The sequence below is a fragment of the Salvia splendens genome, chromosome 15, assembly GCF_004379255.2.
Source record: "Salvia splendens isolate huo1 chromosome 15, SspV2, whole genome shotgun sequence".
Classification (NCBI taxonomy): domain Eukaryota; kingdom Viridiplantae; phylum Streptophyta; class Magnoliopsida; order Lamiales; family Lamiaceae; genus Salvia; species Salvia splendens.
Genome location: NC_056046.1, coordinates 15,156,745 through 15,179,806, shown reverse-complemented (window position 1 = coordinate 15,179,806; position 23,062 = coordinate 15,156,745). Strand labels below are relative to the sequence as shown.

General features: G+C 39.6%; 3 protein-coding genes across 3 annotated transcripts; 2 read left to right on the top strand and 1 right to left on the bottom strand.

Annotated features, from left to right (window-relative positions):
* The first annotated feature begins 673 nt into the window (after positions 1-673).
* Positions 674-1,462, top strand: LOC121767635 (late embryogenesis abundant protein At1g64065-like). The gene has a single exon (XM_042163962.1). The coding sequence runs from the start codon at positions 767-769 to the stop codon at positions 1,322-1,324; it is 558 nt and encodes a 185-aa protein (XP_042019896.1). The 5' UTR covers positions 674-766; the 3' UTR covers positions 1,325-1,462.
* A 1,558-nt stretch (positions 1,463-3,020) lies between these two features.
* Positions 3,021-3,650, top strand: LOC121766744 (late embryogenesis abundant protein At1g64065-like). The gene has a single exon (XM_042163000.1). It carries the CDS (start codon positions 3,021-3,023, stop codon positions 3,648-3,650), a length of 630 nt encoding a protein of 209 aa, XP_042018934.1.
* A 2,788-nt stretch (positions 3,651-6,438) lies between these two features.
* Positions 6,439-22,764, bottom strand: LOC121766743. The gene is made up of 3 exons (XM_042162999.1): positions 22,741-22,764; positions 22,017-22,521; positions 6,439-7,064 (listed from the first exon to the last, which is right to left on the bottom strand). Exons 1-3 carry the CDS (start codon positions 22,762-22,764, stop codon positions 6,439-6,441), a joined length of 1,155 nt encoding a protein of 384 aa, XP_042018933.1.
* Positions 22,765-23,062: the final 298 nt, after the last annotated feature.

The window sequence follows — 23,062 nt, the reverse complement described above, 5'->3', positions numbered from 1 at the left end:
TGTCATCGTTTATAAGATTTCAGTATTTAATCAGAATTTTCACCAACGATTTAGGTACCAAACGTCTCTTGGTAATGAGAGATTTTGATTCGATTCTCACAAAAGTGTAGATTTTATTTCTACTTATTTAAATTTCGTTTAATTTTTACTAGCTCGGTTATTGTGTTAGAGTTCTTTAATGTGTACATTTATAATCTGATGATATGATTAATTATGTAATAAGATTTTGATTCATCATGCCACAACAAGATTATACTCCCTCCGTCCCGCACTACTCGCACCTTTCCTTTTGGACACGGAGATTGAGGAATGAGTGATAGACAAAGTCAACAATTACGGCTGTAGGTATAAATTGTTACTAAAAATGGAAAGAGTGCAAATAACTTGGGACGCCCAGAAAGGAAATAAGTGCAAGTAGTGCGGGACGGAGGGAGTGCTAAACTATCGATTAATGACGATTTAGTTCTGAAATTTGAGTCGAAGAAAGTCAATAACACGTTTTCATTAATTATAATTAAAGTTGTTGTTTAATTAACAAAAAAACGATTAAATAAGTACATCAACGCGCATAATTCGCAGTATTACTTTGACATTTCAGCCAACCAATCTACTTCAACAACTTATTTTCTTTTCCTATATATACACTCTCATTTCTTCATTCCTAACACAAACACACCCAATTTCCTACTTCTCTTTCACATCTCTAACTAAAGCTCACATCACTATCAAACAAAAAGAAACACTATCTTTCATTCCACAAAACAACATGTCAAAAGGAGAAGGAAGAAGTGGGAAGAAATGTTTAGCATATGTTGCAGTATTCGTGGTGTTTCAAGCAGCCATCATTTTACTCTTCGCCCTCACGGTCATGAAGGTCAGAAGCCCGAAGGTGAGGTTCAACGCTATGGTGGTCGAAAGCTTCAGCTCCAACAACAACACCGCAACTTCCATCGACATGAGGCTGCTGGCTCAACTCACCATTAAAAACACCAACTTCGGCCATTTCAAGTATGACAACGCCACGCTTGTCGTATTGTACAATGGGGTGCCACTCGGGGAAGCTGTGATTTCCCGGGGGCGCACCAAGGCTAGGAAAACGCAGAGGTTCAACATCAATGTGGATGTTAGTACGGATAGAGTAGTATCCGATAGTAACTTGGGAAATGACATAAATTCTGGAATTTTGAAACTCAGCAGCCAAGCGAAGTTGAATGGAAAGGTGCATTTGATGAAGATCATCAAGAAGAAGAAATCTGGGGAAATGAATTGTGATTGGAGTGTCAATTTGGGTAACAGGCAGGTGGAGAATTTGAGATGCAACTAGTTATGATGTTTTAGGACTTTATATGTTGGTTTGGGCTATATTTACTTATTTCTTGATTCTGATTTATTTATCTCTGTTTACATGTTAATTATTATGAGTATAGATTTTATCTCTGTTTCATATAATACTTTAGTCGTATTTTTTGGGGTTGAAGTTGTTTTATTTGTGTGAGCTTGCATGAATGCTATGTGCAAAACGTAGACTTATAAAATTTCGAATAACTATAATTTTGTACTATCGCATGGAAAACAGAAATCTGGAACGTTTGATTTAATTAACAATACGCATCCAAGTCATCAAAGCTCTATTTACAAGGACATAGTAATGATCATGTCTCAATTTTTTTCGTTTTTTGCAAATGACCATAAATTTTAATGTTGCGTCACAGTTCAGTCAGTCGAACCCAAGATCTTTGACTTCAAATATTACCACTCTTCAACTTATACATACACTAAAAAAATATGAACCTATCTCTTTTACACTATACTTTAGTGAATAGTGTGGCCCATATAATTGTGTAGTAGAGAATTTTTCAAAAGTAGAAGTAGTCTAGGGTATGCTAAGATCCTTGTCATGTCTCTTTGGACACCGCTTTGATTCAGTTCCAACAGACGACGTCGGCGACGCCAATAACACCAGCTATCTCGAGATGACTTGTAATTCATGCTGGCTTGTGAAACACGCTGGGGCCATCGGACAAGCTGTTTACTCTATAAGTTTGGTCATTCTTGTGACATGTTTGCATCACTCTTTCCACTGATTTTTCATTCCCAATTATTTTATCGAATGAGATGTCAATACCTAAATCTTTTTAATATTATTCATATCACAGAATATCATCACTGAAGATGCCTGAAAACTAATTGGGAAAATGACGCACAAATGTGAATGTGTGTTTATGAACGGACGGCTTAGTTTTTCAGCCAAAATTTCAAGCCGCCACTAATAATAGCGAACACCTTTTTCTTCCATTTGAAATCGTCCGACAAGTACAAATAATCCACAAAATTCATTAACCTTTTCCTATATCAGTCCATCGTTTATGATGTGTTTTTGTTTCAATAAATCACTTTAGAATTAATTCGGAACAATTCCCCCTTCAATAATAACAAACTAATCGTACAAAAATGAAACTATCGAACTCCCCTAATTAATATCCATCTATCTAGCTTTTATGCTTTCTATCTTTTCTAAAAATATCTTCCAAGACTCTAGCTACTATACCCAAGAAAGGTAAAGAAATAAATAAAAAATACAATCAAATTACTATACATAATGTTAAGCGCGTAAGTCGTTATTTGAGAGAAGACGTTATTGCTAAGTCGTACACGAGTAGTTCCACTAGACCATCAATGGGTCCTCTTCACTATTTGAATATGATATAATCCCTAAAATCATTCAATATAGTCACAACACAAGAAAATAAGAGATGTATAAACTACAAATTCTCTCAGAAGCTTCTATATATTAAATATTACTATAACAAAGACCGTTATGTCCGTACTCACCTTGTCACACGCCAAGAAAACCTCTTTCCATTTTTGAATTCAAATTACTCGTTTTCACCCCAATTTTCAAAACCACATTTTCCAAGAAACAACCCTTAAAAAACCTATATATACCCACATTCTCCCCCTCACTCAAATATCTCAAATTCTTTCACATTCATCAAAAATATCCTAAACATACATTGAAAATGGCAGACAAATACCAACCGGAGGTCCAGCAAGGATACCCTTTGGCCCCGGCGACGGTGGTCCCGAGGAGCGACGAGGAATACGGGCGCTACTCCAGCCAATCGGAGGCGGAGATGAAGAAGAAGAAGAAGAGGACGAAATGCATTGCATACATCGCGATTTTCGCAGTTTTCCAAGTGGCAGTGATCCTAGCTTTCTCCCTCACCGTGATGCGCGTGAGGACGCCAAAGGTGAGGCTGGAGAATATCGTCGTCACCTCCAGCCCTACCTCGAGCGACCTTCGGTTGAGCGCGCGGATCACGGTGAAGAACACCAATTTCGGGCGCTTCAAGTATGAGAGTACGCTGGCTAGTATTAGGTCTGGCAACGGAGGAGGGCCGGTGGTGGCGCAGTTTGCGATCGAGGAGGCGCGTGCGAGGGCGCGTTCGACTAAGAAGATCAATTTTGTAGCGGATTTGGGAAGCAGCGGCAGTGGGAATGCAGGGACGATGGATTTTGTGGTTGAGGCGAGGATGAGAGGGAAGGTGGAGCTGATGAGGGTGATCAAGAGGAAGAAGACGGCGGAGATGGCTTGTAACTTCACTGTTGTTTTGGCCAATAATGGTGTGCAGAATTTGAGATGCAAGTGATGGACTTCTTCTATTTGATTGTATATTCATTTTGTTTTATTGTTGTTGATAATAAATTAATAATGTCATCTATTTTTGCTTATTTGCTGATGATGATTACTTTTGTGTAATAGTAGTAAGTATATTTTTAATTTGTTTATGTTGGGGACTTGGGGTTTTGTTTAGTGTTTGATGTAAATATCGTTTTCATGGTTTTTGAGATTTTTGGATTGGTACAGACATATTGTTATTTTTATTATCACATTTATGATGTTATTTTCGACTTATGAAAAAGATTGTTTTGACTTTTATAAGTATATAGTTGATTGTTAATTTTATTCGCTTTAATAAAGACTAATTAAACAATTTCACAAACACACGAGCGCGTTTAGGAATGTAATCAAATACAAACTCTATATATTTTACAAACTCCAAATTATTATCTAGGCTGTTAGATTTCAAGATTTGACGTCAACAGATGATAGATAATGTCAACACAACGTCAACATTGTCAGCCGATTGACGTTGTGTTGACATTTTCTGTTGATGTTATTTATCATTTGTTGACATTAAATCTTGAAATCTAACGGTCCAGATTATAGTTTGTAGTTCGTAGGGAATGTGCAGTTTGCATTTTATCACTAGCTCACGTGTGTATATATATAGGAGTAGAAAATTAAATTGAACACAAAACTCCATTTAGCTATTTATAAATAGGGTCAAGTTAGGTTGAGATTTTTTAGCTTAATTGAGAATTGAGATGCATTTTCAGCCACTCATCCACAACATTTTCAAAAATGTCAACTGCAAGTAGATTATGTCAACTCGGAGGTATTATCGTTAATAGCCTGCACATCAAATGTCAACAACTTATAGTTGACATTATATGAGTATAATTGACATGAATTGTATATGTAGTTGACATGGATTGTATACATAGTTGACATTATATGTGTAGTTGACATGATTTTGTATATGTAGTTGACATGGATTGTATAAATAGTTGACATTATATGTGTGTAGTTAACATGAATTGTATATGTAGTTGACATTATATGTGTGTAGTTGACATGAATTGTATATGTAGTTGACAAAAAAATTAAAAAAAATTAAAAAAAAATTAAAAAAAGTTTTTATTGAATAAAATGTACCATGAAATTACCATTATGCCCTTTCATAATTAATTAATCTAAAAATATTTTCCATGTGTCAAATTCTGGGCCACTCATTTAATAAAAATGAGTGGCTGATAATGCATCTCAATTCTCAATTAGGCTAAAAAATCTCAATTGATCACGACCCTATATAAATATACATATGAAATTGATCGCTCCTTATTTTTCTTCTTTACCTTCAGATTGAAAAGCGTTTTCTAAGCAATGTACCTCTATAGCGTCTCTCATAATAATAGTCAATTAACGTTTATACAACTCTTTGTATGAGTATTAAGAAATGAAGGTTTCTAGTACAAAAAATATTTAAAATTGAAGATTGAGATCTGATAGTAGGGTTGGCTAAATGATCTAGGGTTTAGGGTATAACCGAACCAAAGTTAATGATTAACCAGACTTTAAAAGGAACCCAAAATGATAATTGGAACCAAACTGATTAAGCAATCAGTTAATACCCGATCGATTATTCAATTACTCTAAATTTAACGAATTAAGTTGTACCACAGTTTTTATAAAGTTAGTGGGATTTTTGGAATCGAAACTGAACCGAAAACTGCTATAACTTGCTTAGGGATTTGTTGTAAAGTATTGTTAATTAAAAAAATGAGACTCATCCTATTAGAGAAATTTACTACTCCATAAATATATAGAGACTTATTTTAGTGAATGAAAATAAGAATAAATATAAATATACATATAAAAACAAAAATAAAAATGTTTGTTTACAAACACCAAACTTAGACGACTTTGACTAGTAGGTGAGGCCCGAAAAAAGTGCCTTGAATAACGTTTGCTTAATATATAGTGCTTGGTTTGAGGAATTATATAATGGGGTGAAGATAATATGCCTGTAGCAATGAAAACGTGGGTGCAGTGGTTAATGTTAGTACTTCTTCTCGAAAGTTTAACGTAAAAGCATCATTAATATTCATTTTAGCATGTCCTCATCTGATAGAAATTATATGTGAGGTCGGTTTAAGTTGTTAAATGCTGAGATGCTATTCGAGGGTAGTAGCCCGCCATGCATATAGATGAATGACGCCTTCAATTATTTGTGATTTAAGGAAATAAAACAATTTATTAAAAAAAATTATAGTATTTTTTAATTTTGCATCTTTTTATATCTAGTTGGCGTGTAAGCGTCAAGCTAGGTAGACTCCATAAATTCTTTCAATTTAAATAAGCCAAGTTTGAGTTTAAAAACTATTATCATAATCATACTTTGCGAATGAATTTAAAGCTCATCTTATTAATTTACAATATATATACCCACCCCATATATATAGTCCAAACTTGCCAGACTAATTATAATTATCATTTGGAAGTGGCTGCCTTATTATTTAATTTTCATTTCATGCGAAGGTAGGCTCATGTGAAGACGTTCACATGGTGCACATAAATCTAACATTCTTGAATATAATCGACAATACTTTTCTATTGAAAGATCTTCGCAATCATTTTCAGAAACGGAATGGAAAAGGGAAAAGGGAGGCTACCAAATGTAAATCAACATAAATAATGAATAAGAGATAACTAGTTACACAAGTAAAAATACAAAAAAAAAACCTAAACTAAAAAAAATACAAACTCAAATGAAAGCAAAGAGATCAAACTTGAAAAACAAAGTAAAATAAAAATCAGTTGCAGTTCAAATTTTCCACCTGCCTAGTGCCCAAATTAATGTCCCAATCACACTTCATTTCCCCAGATTTCTTCTTCTTGATAACCTTAAACAAATGCACCTTCCCACTCAATTTTGCTTGGCTGCTGAGCTTCAAAATCCCAGAATTGATCTCATTTCTCAATTCAGGACCCGATCCCCTAGCCGTGCTCACATCCACGGAGATCTCAAACTTCTGTGTTTTCTTGGCCTTGGTGCGCCCCTTGGGGATAACATGCTCCCCGAGTGGCACACCCTTGTGCAGTATGACGAGGGTGCTCTCGTCATACTTGAAATGACCAAAGTTGGTGTTTTTAATGGTGAGCTGAGCGAGAAGCTTCATGTTGATGGAAGTGGCGGTGCTGTTGCTGGAGCTGAAGCTTTCGACAACCATAGCGTTGAACCTCACCTTCGGGCTTTTGATCTTCATAACTGTGAGAGCGAAGACCAAAATGACGGCTGTTTGGAACACTATGAATGCTGCGACGTATGCTAAGCATTTCTTGCGGCTTCTTCTGCCTTCTCCCATTAATATTTCTTTCTTTTTTTTGGTGATGTTATGGAATGGAATTTGATTTGATATGTGTGAATGAGTTGGTGAAACTAATGGATGGTTTGTGTACGTATATATAGAGAGAGAAGATGATAATTATTAATTGGGTAGCTGAGTATTGAGTAGTGGATACATCATGCATGCATTATAAAGAAATACAATTTGTGACACCCAAAAACGTGGTTAACTATATAACGTAGAGTGTAGACGACTTTGAAGATTCCTAGAATATATTGTATGCTTGCTATTCTAATATTAAATTTTAATACCATGTCACAATTTTGACTTTAAGGTACAATTCATTATTCATTGAAATCAAATGAATAATGAATTTAAAATTGTTAGGGGATTATGAGCCCTAGACGATAGCGTGACTCCGTTAATACATGTCGCAAGGAAAACACAAATGCAGGAATTTTCGTGTTTTTACGTGATAGTGCAAAGTGGACTATTACACTACGCATGTACACACAGATTTTTGCATTCATGTGACGAGGGAGGATTTTGTGGTTTTGTTAAATTTGTGATAATAATTTGGTTGTTTGTAAAAAACGATTAACTTTAAGGGATAATAGCTGCTGGTAAATTATTGAATTTGACCAAATTCTAATTTTGTAAGAATTTTCTTGAAATTATTAATTTTCATTTTTATCTGATTTTGCTTGAAATTATTTATTTTTATCAGACACCAGAAACGTGGTTAACTAATTTAGACGACTTTGAGTAACAAATGAGGTGCCAGGAAGGTTCCTTCGCTATTGTATGCTTAAAATATACTGTTCCATTTAAGGAATTAATTATACCATAAGTTCGTGAAAATATCTGCATTCGTATCTTTTCCAATAAAATAGTGATGATTGTGAATTACAAATGAAACGTGTTTATTTAAAAAAAAAGATCTTGTCGAAAGTTTTATGCTCAATTTCCACAATTATAGTGCAAATAAGGACGCCTACTAATTTCCACGATTGAAGTTTATCAACTGTTCTAAATTTCAGTTAACAACTCTATAGTATAGGCTAATAATTTTGGGTCTATATTGAATTTTGAATTTGAAGGAGATACTATCAAAATTATTCCTTCTCTCAATTATTAATCCTTTTTAGCTAGGAGTTGCTGTCATGCTTGTTTTTTAGCTGGTTGTTATGAATCATATTTTTTATTTAACATTTCAAAATAATTAAATTCCATCCCGATATTCAAGTGGGTGAAGTTGTTATATGATATGTATAAAACTCATTTTATGATTGATAGAAATTCATGGGTTACATCATAAAACCAATTGGTGATAGGAGGAGAGGCCCATGAGACTTATATAGTGGATTAAGCTCTTTGTGTACACCAATATGAGATATTATCATATTCATTTTTATGTTTCAATTGCCAACAATGATTGTTAATTAAACGATAAACTTGGTTTCCAGAAAAAAAGTGTTCTCTCTATGAGTAAGAAATTAAATCGATCAAATTATAGGATAAAATTTTAAAATTTAATTGAATCGATCAAAGTATTAAGTAGGCGTTCGACTCGAATGAAATCAATTGTTTTATTTGATCGATTTTGATTCAGACTGCACTCATACTTTTTTTTCTTCCCTCGGATTTTCTCTAAAAACTAGTACTCCGTAGTATTCTATATAAAATAAATAAATAAATACAGAATACACTTTTAAGTAGTACTCCTAAGTTTACATTTTTTACCCTAAGTTTACAATACACGTTGTTATTATTCAGATATCAAAGTTAGAATTTCGGCCCATTTACAATAGACATGTACATACAGCCCAGCTCCTAAATGAATTATCCAAACCAATCACATAAGCCCTATCAGTTTTATTAAACAGCCCATTTTCAGCAAAAGCATCTATTTTTTCCACAGCAAAATCGGCCCACCGGTGACAGCAAATAACATTGTTGTTTAAGAAAAATAGTGAGAATTTCTAATATGTTGATCAAATAAATCAAGACCTATACAAAACTCAAATTAAATAACTATTTTTTCCTTTCTCTATATTATCCTCATTCCCTCAAAATAAATTCATGTCGTGGTCCCTTGTAGTGAAACGAACCTCATGCATGTTTGTCAATAGAAAACGTCAATAAAGTTTAAGGTTTTCAAAAGAATTAAAAAGATGGACACGACTTACGAGTTAAAAGTTAACATGATAACTCAATGTAAATAATTGTCACCAGAATAAATTTTACCAAGGTTGGCAATATCAACATATCCATTAATCTAAGAAAGATGTACGTGGTTGATACGGATCCTCGTATTTTAATGCAAAGATTTATATTAATTCATTAGTTGTGTAGCTAATTACATCCCAACAAATAATAAAGTAACCATTGTTTTTTTCAATAGTCACATGTGTCAATCCAAGATTTGCCGACAAGCATAAAATTTGCAATAAATTTCCAACCTCTTTGTCTTATTATACTAAGAGTCTTGATTCACTAGATATGCGACAATATCTTGTCACCAATTCCCGAAGATGTGTTACTATTTTTTTTCATTTATTGTTAGATGTATTTATCTATTTTATTTTATTTTATTTTATTTTATTTTATTTTATTTTATTTTCTCGAAAAGGATTAACAATGGTTCTTATCTATTCTCATGTTGATTTGAATCTTCAAAATATTTTAGCAACCGAGTGTTTTATTGTCTCCAATATCAGAAGCTGCATGGGAGGTAACGTGTTAGTACAGTTTTCTTTTCATTTATAGGAAGGTGCATTAATCAATAGTTTATTTTGTGTGCTAATTAAATCAAACTGACGTGCGTGTATACTATATAGTAGGCTTTTTTTTACGTTGTCTACAATAAGAGTATCCACGACCGTGAGGACATTTCTACCCGCTCCGCCACTTTTTTTTCCACATTCACTTCTGATTTGTTTACGACTACAAAAAAAAAGTTTCCACAGCAATAGTGGACACTTTTTTTTTGTCACATTTCTCTTTATTTTATTCTTTATATATTTTAATTCAATGAAGATTAAAATTATTGGACTATGCATAATTACAAAAAAATGGCTAATTAAATAAATTAAAATTGAAAACTAAATTTCCGTCGTATTAATGTAAGGAGAAAATTATACAACGAAAATTTCATCTATAGAAAATCACACATGTTCTTCACGCTGCGCCCCCTCCCCTACGTGCTCAGACCTCTTCATCAAATTGGCCTGGAGTTAGGTATGTGTTGTGCTCCTATGCATATCAGTGAAACGTTGGAGTAGATATTCATTACTTCGTGGTACACCCATATGTATCGGCGCGGAGGCAACACCGTGACTTGTACTTGCACCATCTTCCGGTACCCAATGCTCAGCAGCAAATCCTTCATCTTCTATTATCATATTTTGCAATATGATACATGCTAACATAATATTCATGACATCATCTTCGTGCCAAACTAGTGTCGGGCACCGTAAAATGCCCCATCGCGCTTGGAGCACACCAAAAGCTCGCTCAACATTCTTCCTAGCAGCCTCTTATTTTTGCGCAAAATATTGTTTATTCGGTCCAACCGGTTAGCGAACTGTCTTGACGAATACGGGCCAACGAGGGTATATCCCATCTGCCAAATAGTATCCCTTGTGGTACTGCGTTCCGTTGGCTACGAATCTGATTTCTGGACCCTCCCTCCGGAACTCATCATTGAAGAGAGACGATGTCTGCAAAACGTTGATGTCGTTGTTCGAACCTGCAACACCGAAATACGCATGACAGATCTGCAATCGGTAGTCAGCAACGGCTTCCAGAATCATCGATGGATGTTTGCTTTTGAAACCAGTAGTAAACTGGCCTTCCCACGCCACCAGACAGTTTTTCCACTCCCAATACATGCAATCGATGCTGCCTATCATCCCTGGGAAACCGTGCACCGAACCGTGCATATCTAGCAGTCTCTGGCACTCATCAGAGGTTGGCTTTCGTAGGAACTCCGGACCAAAGATTTCTCGGATGCCCTTACAAAACTGCCGGAGCACCTCTAGGCTAGTCGGCTCACCCATCTGTAGGTATTCGTCGAACATATCAGTCGGTCCGGCATAGGCAAGCTACCTAATTGCAGCGGTGCATTTCTGAAAAGTAGACAGCCTGATCCGGCCAGTGCAATCACTCCGGAGGGTGAAGCACCTGTATCACGCCGCCAATGTCGTCGCTATATGGGTGAAGAGCTGTTGCGACATTCTGAAACGCCAACGGAAAATCTCTGGTGGGTAACGGGGGTTATCGCCAAAGTAGTCTCCCATCAGCCGCTGGTGCACTCCGCTATGGTCTCGTGGGATTGTCCAATGATGATGAATCGCACGAGGGAGCGCGGCCTTCGCCAATTCTGCCGCCTGCGCCGCATCCTCCTCATCGGCTTCCCTCTGCACCTCTTGAATCAGAGAATCTCACACGTCATTCCACAAATCATCCATTTTTTAATAGCAATGGAATCCACAAATTTTAGGGAGAGAAAGTAGGAATAAAGAATTTGAATGGTGTGAAAATAATGAGGGGAATGAGTGTATTTATAGGTAATTAAATAAATTTTAAAAAAAATGAAAAAAAAATTGTTCGCGCCGTGCAGTAGATCGCCGCGCCGTTCCCCCACCGACGCGTCTTCGGTGAATATTCGCATATCCCCTTTCCGCCCCCTCCCAAGCGTCCACGCCGGGGCAGACGCTTTCCCCACTATAGAGAACCGCGGCTTAGCTGCCTCCGGTGCGGCCGGCGCGCCGCCCCTATTGTGGATACCCTTAGACTTTCTAAATTTCTTTACTGTAACTAAAAAGTTACTCCACCATCATGAATCGCTTAGGCCATGTTTGGTTGTCGGGATTCTCTCTGGGAAAGTAATCTGATTCCTTAAATTTTAAATTTTTGTGTTTGTTTTGGTTTTTTAATCAAACTGGGAAAGTAATCAGAATCCGGGAACAAGGAAAGTTAGTACAACTTTCTAGGATTCTAAATCCTAACTTTTCTTAGGTATTCTTTTTCCCAGTTTTAGAATTATTACATATTTAATGCAATATAGTACAGTTATTATTATTATTATTATTTATTATTATTATTATTATTATTTACAATGTTTTCAAAATAATTTAAAATTATAAAATCATACTCATTCAGTATAATAAATAACTATAATTAAAATTATCATAATTATAACTATATTATTATAATTTTTATATATAATTGTTATTACTATTATAATTAATAATTTATTAAACAATTAAAATATGATTATATAATATAAATCATATAATAATAATAAATAATTATTATTATTATTTTATAAATTAATAATTAATCAATAAAATTGTAGGAAATTTTTGAATTAAAAAATTTATTCAATTTTAATATTTTTAAATATAATAATAATAATTATATTTATTATGATTATTATATATTATGATAAATAATCCATATTTAAACTATACATCGTAATAATAAATATAATAATATAATTATTATTATTTGTAATTAATAATTTATTAAAAATTTTATATTATTATTCTTTTTTAAAATAAAAGAATTATTAGTATATTTTTAGTTTGATATTTAAATCAAATATAAAATTTAAAATTTTGATATTTTCAAACACATGAAAGTAAATTTATTAGAAATTATATTCCTGGGATTCATTTTCCTCGGAATCATTTTTCTGGTCAACTTTACTTTTCCGTCAACCAAGCATAGCCTTACAATCGTCCAAACATGCAAGTTTCATTCAAACCATACGTGAAAAAAGTGTGAATAGTAAATAATTTTCTAGAATTTAAAAATAAACAAACATACCCAATAGGCCAATACTCATACATCAAACCCTAGAATATGTGCGCCTCCTTCTTTCTTTCTCTTCCGTCTCAATTGCACACTACTAAACCACCCACCACATCGATCTCTCTCGTCAGATTTCATTTCATTTTTTTATAACAATCGACCGACCTCATCCTTTCATATCACCAATTCATCAGTCGAAAGACAAAAAAAAATATTGTTTTTTACATTACAATTCTGTTTTCTTCTACCGGAAATGCAAAAATATTGGGTAAGAGAAAAAAATTCATGATGGGGTACGTACTAAACAAGCCCAATAGCAGTGACGGCCCATCAGCCCAAAGCCCAAGGAAGAGTATCAGTTCGGCATTACCAAAGAGTTCGGCCCCAGCCTACAGCTCGGTAAAAGCCAACCAATCAGTTCGGCATTACCAAAGAGTTCGGCTCCAGCCTACAGCTCGGTAAAAGCCGACCAATAAGGCTCTACTCTCAGATCGGCAAAAGCTGCTCGGCAACAGTTCAGAAGTTCGGTCTCAGTATTCGACCGAACTGGGAGATAGTGGACTCATGCAGAACCTCCACGACCTCCACTACACGATCTATTTAGTGGTGTCAACTCATGCAGGATAGCGGACCAAACAAAGAGATAGTGGACCCATGCAGGATCTCATGACCTCCACGACATCCACTACTTAGTTAGTGGTGATGCAAGCCACGACCTAGTTAGTGGGGATGCAAGCCACGATCTTAGTTCAATGTATAAATAGAACTTAGATCAGATAGAAGAGGGCGCTCGAGAGATCAAATATCAAATAGCAAGTCTGTATTGTAAGCTGTAGAAAACAGATCAAGCAATACAACTCTGCCCTCTTTTCTTCCCGTGGACGTAGATTTACCTCAGTAAATCGAACCACGTAAATCTCTGTGTCGTGATCTGTATTTTCCAGCATTCATCACCATCAAAGATTCGCCAAACCATCACTGGCGCCGTCTGTGGGAAACAGAGAACCAAATTTGTGATAAAGCGAGTTTTTGATCCTCTTCTACAAAAAAAAAATGCATACCAGATCACATAATACCCGTGCTTCCGTTCGTGATAACCATGAGGAAGCTAGTCCAGCCCGCAGGTCTAGAAAACAGCCTCGGGAGAAATCTACTTCCAGTTCTCACGGAGAAGGAACAAGCCGCTCAAAGACTCATCGCACCGAGTCTTCCCAGCAGCCCGATTTGAACGAGGCTGTCAAGTTGTTTTTGGCCGAGAAGCAGGAAGAGTTCTTAATTTTCCTGCAAAAGGGCCAAAAGCCGGAGACGAAAACGGTGGATTCTCCCTCCTCATCCAGACATGAAAGTCACTACCGCAGTAGTGCCGTGTCTTCCAGGAAGAAGAATCCTCAACCCCGACATGTTCCTGTTCCTCCTCGGTACCGGAATCACAGGAGAACTCCATCTCCTCCATACCGAAGAGATGTCGGGTTCGCCATGTACGGAGCATTGAAGACTCCGTTCTCGGACGATATCACCCGAACTCCCTTGCCACAGAACTACCGAACTCCGTCGATGACTTATGACGGGTTAGTGAATCCTCATGACTTCCTGGGACGCTATCAGTATAACATGGTGAACCAGGGTCTCAACGAGGTCCATATGTGCAAGCTGTTTCCCGAGCTGCTTATCGGGAACGCAAGAAGGTGGTTCGATAGCCTCCCCCAAGGCAGCATTAGATCTTACCGAGATCTAATGGATGCTTTCCACAGGAGGTTCTTTCAGAAAGCGGAAGCCCGAATCACTTCGGCTCAGCTGCTTTCTATACGTCAAGGTCGCGACGAAAAGATCAGCGACTTTATGACGAGGTTCCACAAGGAATGCCTACAAGTAGACGATCTCAATGATCTACTTGTCATTTCGGCATTCCAAAATGGAATCCTGCCCGGAGCGCTATACAGAAAGCTCGTGGAATGCAGTCCGCAAACAGCTCAAGAGATGTGGGACATTGCGGACCAGTTTTCTCGTGCCGATGAGGCAGACCGTCTGAAACGGTCTTTAGACAGCTCATCTAGAGAAGACAAAAAGAAGCCCGATCATAGCGATCAGGGACATCCTCGCCGAACTCCTTTTGGCGATCAGGGACATCCTCGCCGAACTCCTTTTGGCGATCAGAGGCTTCCTCGCCGAACTCCTTCCCCACTAAAGGAGGGATAGCGGTCATCCGAGGTGGTAAAAAAAGAGCAAGAGTGCAGATTGCGCTTAAAAGTGCCGAGCAATCAGATCGGCACCATCAAGCATAGCAATCACAGCAGCCGGAGTCAGAGGCAGGCGAAATGACCGAAGTCACACCGGAGCCGAACTCGATGGTGTACGGCACTGAAGCCGTGATTCCGGTTGAGATCGGCATACCCAGTCCCCGAACTCTTAATTTCTCAGCAGAACTGAATGAGGACGGACTGAGAGCCGAACTAGATCTGGCCGAAGAAAGAGGAGAATTGGCCTGCATAAAAGCAGCCAAGTACAAGGAGCAAGTAGCCCGGTATTATAACCAAAGGGTGAAAAAGCTGCAATTTCAAGTGGGAGATCTCGTCTTGAGAAACAACGAAGTAAGCCGAGCAGAAAAGCTGGGCAAGCTCGAACCCACATGGGAAGATCCATATCGGGTGTCAGAAGTCCTCGGCAAAGGGTCTTACAAATTGACTCACATGTCAGGAGAACAAGCACCCCGAACATGGTACATTTCCAACCTCAAGAAGTTCCATTTGTAAGAGACAGTCCGGTCAGTCAGTCTTGTGTCTAGTTCGGTCCTAGGGGTATGTGCTTGCTTTGTTTTTTACTTGTTTTTCATGTTTGTCTATGTGCGTCTTGCTTGTCTAGGTGTGTTTTGTCTGTCTATGTGCGTGTCGTCTCTTACAAATGTTATTGAGGTATCTTGTTCTTCAAAGGCTGATCCCCTTTTTAGAACATATATAAGCCAACGATTGTGAGTCCAAGCTTCTAAGGAGGATACAAGACCACAATTCAGCTTAAAAAACAAGCAGTTCGTCTGAAACGAACTGCAACAATAAGCCAACGATTGTGAGTCCAAGCTTCTAAGGAGGATACAAGACCACAATTCGGCTTAAGAAACAAGCAGTTCGTCTGAAACGAACTGCAACAAAGGGAAAGTCCGATCCACGCGATAAAACTCGCCGAATTAGGACAAGGGAAAGTCCGATCCACACGATAAAACTCGCCAAATTAGGACACAAGCTTAGTCCGGTCAAAGAAATTTACTTCATAAGACCAAAGACGAGTCCGGTCAAAGAAGTTTACTTCATAAAGACCAAAGACGAGTCCGGTCAAAAAAGTTTATTTCATAAGACCGAGGACCAAGTCCGGTCAAAGAAGTTTACTTCATAAGACCGAGGACAAGTACGATGAAATTATTTCGCTGAGCTGTTAATACGCAGTGTTAGAAGCGAAATGAAAATTTCATTTATTAAAACTTGTTCGGCATACAACTCCGCTGCCCTACGAGAAGGCGTTACGCTATTACAAAGGACTATTCTACTGTCCCTGGTTGCTAAAGTTGAGCCATCTATTCACAAAATCCTCGTGAAGCCGAGTTCGGGCGTTCTCGGCAGCTGAAGAATAAGCAGGTCGACGAGGTGCTCTAATCGACCTACCGCCTCTTCCCTGAGCCCAGGAAGCTCTAGCACCTCGGCGACGAAGAGTCTCTTCACGAAGCATTTGTTGATCTTGCTCACTCATAATCACAGCTCCTCTACGAACTTCAGTCCGTCCTTGTCTTGACGTTTCCGGTTGCTCCTGAGTCCGTTCTCGTCTTGACGTTTCCGGCTGTTCCTGAGTTCGTTGCTGACTTGGAGTAGGGTTTTGAGCAAGTGAATCAGGGGTTTGAGCTGGAGTGCGAACATCTGTTGGCGGGAAATGCCTAAGGAATCTCTCGATTGAGGGACGCCGGGAAAGAATGATGTCGTACCGAGAAGCCCAGCGCCGCAATGATGTCACGACTTGTTGGCAAGCCGAGCTCTCCAGCGCATTGTTCCTCCGGAGTACGTGATATTCCTCCCACAGTTCGTCAACTCGTTCCTGAACTTCAGAGATGGTCATTCCCCCGCGCCTGCAGATGAAATCCTCATACGCAGTCCTCTCAGCGACGGCAGTGTTCAGCTCGGCCTCCAGATCTTTCTTTTCGGACTCTAAGTCCTTATTGTCGGCCTCCAGCTTCACTGAACGAGCCAAGAGTTCGTCATTCTTCACCTGGTCAGCTATGGCTCTTTTCTCAGCTTCGTCTAAAGCCGAAGAGTACAGCCGCTTCCAGTAAAGTACCTCCAGCTCCTTAAGAGTTCAGAATATAGAGCAGCTATGTCAGTTCGGCATTTCAGATTACTGAGCAGGTAGTAAACCACAACAGGAGTAAAAGAGAGTACGAAAGGCTATACGAAGACACAAGAGCAGAAAGAAGAATTTTTTCATTCATAAGAAAAAAATTTTTCTACACAAGGGCTTCAAGGCCGTTTTACAAGAAGGAAGAAACTAAACTAAGAGAAGGGAGACGAAATCATACTCCGCCAGCTTCGTCTCCGCCTTCTCGGTGAGGTTCAGCTTCCTTCTCCTTGTCTGCTTCAGCTTCAGCCTCGGCCTCCCTGCTCTCCCCAGCCTGCTCGGCGCCACCGTAGCCGATCTGCTGCGCCTCCTGCTCGGCCTGCTCATCGCCGGTCTGCCGCTCATGCTGCTCGGTCTCACCCTCTCCATGGAAAATTGGAGCGGGTGAAACTGACCCTATGGAGGCAAAGATAGCCTCCATGTTCTCATCGCGGTCAGCTCGGCAACTACGAACTCGGTCAGCAGAAAGCAGGACCGAGGACGAAGCAAGCTCCTCAAGGAGCGGCAGACTCTGAAGCCGAGCTGCTATCTCTCGGCCGTACAGCGGCAGGATGACTTCGGGACCCTGCTCGGCTTTATCGGTCATCAGTTTCAGCAGATCACCGACAAAGGCCGAAAATTGGTTGCTCAGAAAGAGTTTCTCCGCGAAAGCATGAAGAGCCTCTCCTTGGGCAACCACGGCGGCAGCATCCCTCCGTTTCGTCTGCTCTCGCTGGATGACGAGCTGGTTTTTGGCAAACTGAGCTTCATCCTGGGCCGAAATCCTAGCAGCTCTGGCTTTCTCAAAGTTTGCCTCAGCCTGCTCGGCCCGGTGACAAGCAGCCGCCAACTTCCTCTGCATCTCAGCATAGTCGTTGGACGCTTTGGAGAGTTCGACGGCGACGAGCTTGGAGAGCATATCGTTCCTCTGAAAATGGAAAAAGGAAAGAGTCAACAGGGGCCACCACAAAAAATACAGGAAAAAAGCAAGGCCAGAAAATCAAGAAGACAATTCACCTCGGCGAAGTCCGTGGGCCATAAAAATGGCTCACAGATATGCTCCGAAGAAGGCGCCAAGACCACGTCTTTCTCTGGCGCTCTTGGGGGCTTCTGGGTCTTCCCCTTCCTACTTGCCGAAGTCGACTCCGGCTTCTTTGGATCCGAAAAGGTCTTTTGCCTCTTCGGATTCTTCTCGGCATCAGGCGCCGAGCTGGTAGCCTTCTCTTTCTCCGGCTCCTTAAGCTCGGAGGATTTGCGGCTAATCTTATTCAGCATGTACACTGCCAAAAAGCAAGAAAGCAAAGTTAGTTTTCGCCACAAAAGCAGTAAGGCACAAAAAAGAATTCCTCACCCTCGGTCTCTTCATCCGAAGACGAGGAGTCAAACACGAAGTCGCCCTTGACGAGCTCAGACTCCAGGTACTGCTTCCTAATCATAGGAATCTTATTGAGCTCGCCCTCGAGCTCGTCCAACGGTTCTAACCGAGGATGAGGAATCACGGACTTCGGCCCTCTCCAAGGAAAGCCCGGAGCCGCTGTCCTATTATAAAAAAAGAAGCGATGTTGCCACTTTGGCCACTTGGTTTTGCAGAAGGCCCTAAAAGGCTGTAAAGGGATCAAGTAAAACCAAGATCCTTTTCTCTTAAACTGGAAGAAATTAAGGATTGCCCTCAGAGACAGATCCTTATCTAGCCTACGCAGTTCGGCAGCAAAGGCCGATAAGTGCCTCCAAGAGTTCGGAGTCACCTGACCTAAAGGGAGTTGAAAAAAATCTAGCAACTCTACAAAGGCAGGGGGAAGAGGGAAACGAAGCCCGCATTCCAAGCCGGCTTCATAAACGGTGGCGTAACCCTCCGGCGGCGAGTCAGCCCTATGAAGGTCGTCGGGAATCGCAACCTTCCCCCCAGGAAAAAAATATTTTTCGTGTAAGGATATCACAGTATCCTTACTCAAGATGCTGTGAAAATACTCTACGGTCTTCTCCCCGGATTCCTTCCGGCTAGAAGACCCCTTATCCCCTTTCCTACCGCTACCTGACTCAGAAGAAGACATGGTTCTTACTCTTTGAAAGTCTGAAGAAATTCTGAAGAAATTCTCGAAAGCGGAAGGAAATTTTTTACGCAAAAGAGAGAGATTGCACAAGAAGCAATAGCAAAAGTGTTCAACTGATGAAGAAAGGACGTATTTATCAGATTCGGAGAAGATTTCAAAATCATCGCACCGTTTCGAATCCCACCTTTTCAGGATTCAACGGCCGGATTTTACTATCGCATTTAATGCAGTCACGCGCAAGGCACGTCCCCTGACGTCAGCCTCCCCCGTACCTTTATCCAGAATGCCGAAGTGACTCGCTTCGCCGAAGTGATTCACTTCGCTTTTCGGGGGGGTAGTGATGGGGTACGTACTAAACAAGCCCAATAGCAGTGACGGCCCATCAGCCCAAAGCCCAAGGAAGAGTATCAGTTCGGCATTACCAAAGAGTTCGGCCCCAGCCTACAGCTCGGTAAAAGCCAACCAATCAGTTCGGCATTACCAAAGAGTTCGGCTCCAGCCTACAGCTCGGTAAAAGCCGACCAATAAGGCTCTACTCTCAGATCGGCAAAAGCTGCTCGGCAACAGTTCAGAAGTTCGGTCTCAGTATTCGACCGAACTGGGAGATAGTGGACTCATGCAGAACCTCCACGACCTCCACTACACGATCTATTTAGTGGTGTCAACTCATGCAGGATAGCGGACCAAACAAAGAGATAGTGGACCCATGCAGGATCTCATGACCTCCACGACATCCACTACTTAGTTAGTGGTGATGCAAGCCACGACCTAGTTAGTGGGGATGCAAGCCACGATCTTAGTTCAATGTATAAATAGAACTTAGATCAGATAGAAGAGGGCGCTCGAGAGATCAAATATCAAATAGCAAGTCTGTATTGTAAGCTGTAGAAAACAGATCAAGCAATACAACTCTGCCCTCTTTTCTTCCCGTGGACGTAGATTTACCTCAGTAAATCGAACCACGTAAATCTCTGTGTCGTGATCTGTATTTTCCAGCATTCATCACCATCAAAGATTCGCCAAACCATCAATTCAAAACTGAAACGCTCGTGCATCTCGTGTTCTTTTTCCAGCCTTTTTCATTTATTTTCTGTTTTTTTTTCCACTTTTCTTTGATCCGAACTGTTTGTGTTTTGTTTTAGATCTACAAAATATATGTGAATTTTAAATTAAAATTTAGTGTTTCTTTTTGGTATTTTTGTCATCTTCATTTTAATCGTTTTTATGTTGTTTTTCGAAGAGTTGTAGATCTATACCCCAAATCGGTACTACTAATTGTGTTTCCTGATGTTTCTTATATTTCTGTCAAATATTTTATTATTTCGGTATTGCTAACTCGTTGTACAATATTGTTTTTATATTGAATGAATTTGAGTTTAAAAAATCAAACTGATGTTAGGTAATTTGTTGGAGTGAGCGAGTGACTGACTGAATAAGGTGATCATGAAAGCGCAATTTTTATTTTGGATATGTTTTATTTCTAAAAATTGAAGAACAAATATAATTGATAATCTGGGAGAACATTCGCGCAATAGAATCAGGAAAATGCGTAACTGCCCCGATTAGTTTGCTCAAAACGAATAGCCATACTGACTCTTGCCGATCTCCCTCCCAATGTAAAGGACTCATGGTATGCTACCTAACACAATAGTTTCGTCTCAATTGATCTTTCCTTTAGTCTTATTTCATTACTATATGACTTTGTAAGAGATCCGCTGTATGTGTAGTTGGATCATTTCGGCAAGACGACTCTATAATCGATGCAAACCACTCAGAGCGGAGTGGTGGCTAGGCAACGAGAACTCGGAGATCAATGACCAATTGTCATGTATCATGGCCATGGGTTGCAATAACTACATGTCTTCATACTTATAGTTACATTGCTTGCGACACATGTATTCCATGCTACACTAAAACGAATAGCCAATGATTACCATGAAATGATGGGGCTTAAGAAACCGCCAAGTCTCACATAGTTTTTCATTTTTTTGTAGTATATTTTATTATAAGCTAATGCCTTGCTTTTTTTTAAGTACTCTGAAGTCTATATGCATATGTTATTTCTTTCTCAGCAGTTTCTTGCTACTGTTTCTCATGAAATCATACCCCCTATAAATGGTGAATAACTGTATGTTTCAAAATCTATTTATCTTTTCTGCTTCTGAAGCAATTTGTCCGGTCAGGGATGCTTCATATGCTTATGGTGACAAAGCTTTGATTTTGCTTATCAATGAGGTGTTGGAACTGAATCTGGTAACTTAGCTTGAAGCAGTTAAATTCAATTTGAGCGGATTTCTTGATGATGTTTTATTACTATTTTCAGGAAAATCACAAGATAATAAAGTCAAGGTAAATTAAGTTCTTGAACTTGAAGAGTAATATTCCGCCTATGAAATCATCTAAATCCATTCATTCCTTTTATATCTCATATTTTTGGGCCTTCCTCATTGATATATACGTAGAATCATTCACAAGTACATGTATAATAGCAAACATTATTTCCCAGGCATCAATCATTCTAATTAAACATCAAAATGCAAAAGTTATTAGCTTGATGCCATTAGTTTGTAATTTCATGGCATGACTCTTCTTTTCTTGTTACAGACCTATATAAAAAATCAAGATAAAGTGTTGTTACAAACTTGAAATCTTCCAATTTTTTATTCTGAAGTTTTTCTAAATTTTTGAATTACTACAAAAAATATATATAAATTCCCAAACCCACCTAAAACCCTAAGAACAAAATCAGATCCTATTTTCTAAGTGCTGACTCAAGCTTCAGAACCAATACTGTTATTCAATTCAAAACCCAAATCCTTAAACCTTTCTCTCCCCAATATGGTTCCACCGCTAGATCGGGATCCTGATTTTGCAGCACTAAGTGATCTTTTTGCTCTCCCTTTTGGTGGGGTTTTGGACGACCTTTTTCTCTCCCAATCCTGCCTTGGAAGATTTGGATGATCTTTTCCCTCCCATTTTCAACAATGAAGTGTTGGTTGATAATGCACCTGTGCTGGTTCCACCCGTGGAGCAAGATGTAATTGATCTTGAACCAGACGAGGGTCCTCCCGAGCCCGAGCCTGAGCCTCAGCCCGAGCCCGAGCCCGAGGTTGATCTGCCACAATTTGAAAACTAGATTATCCAGGCTGTCGATTTTGAGTTTGTGTTTGAGGCCGAGGATGTCATCGAGGGCGAGCGCGAGGGTGTCGTTGAAGTTGTTGGAGAAGGCGAGGGTGTCATCGAGGCAGCCAGAGAGGGAGTGAGCGAGGGTGAGAGCGGCGAGGCCTTGGGTGTTGTCGAGGCTGCTCGCGGCGAGTATGTTCCTAGTCTAGGTGGGAACAAACGCCGTCGCTTGAGTTGATAGGTGTCTTAGGGCATCCACAGTGGGGCGGAATTGGGCGGCCTATCGGCCACCACTTTAGGTATGCGGACGATGGCACATCCATCGTCCGCGCTCTATGCTTCGTCTGCGGACGATACGCGTTCGACCACGCATCGTGCTGGATCTGCTCCCCCTGTTCGGCCTCGGGATCTGCACTGCCTGGACCTGCTCCCTCGCTTCGCGCTCCATTTCGGCCAAGCATTCCGCCGCAGCCTCATGAACGCAATCGAATAAGGCCCGAGTAATGCCCTCCGAGGTACTCCTCGTCGCCGGGTCTCATTTTTTTTAAGTGAAAGATTGGGAGAGAAATATTGGTGTGTGGGGAAAGTGAGAGATGGGAGAGAAAATTTGGTGTGGAAAATGGAATGATAAATGGGGTTTAAATAAACAAAAATTCAAAAATAAAAGGAAAACGCGTTGCATCGTCCGCGTGACCCGCAGTGGGGCGGACGATACGTGGTCGAACGCATATCGTCCGCGGACGAAG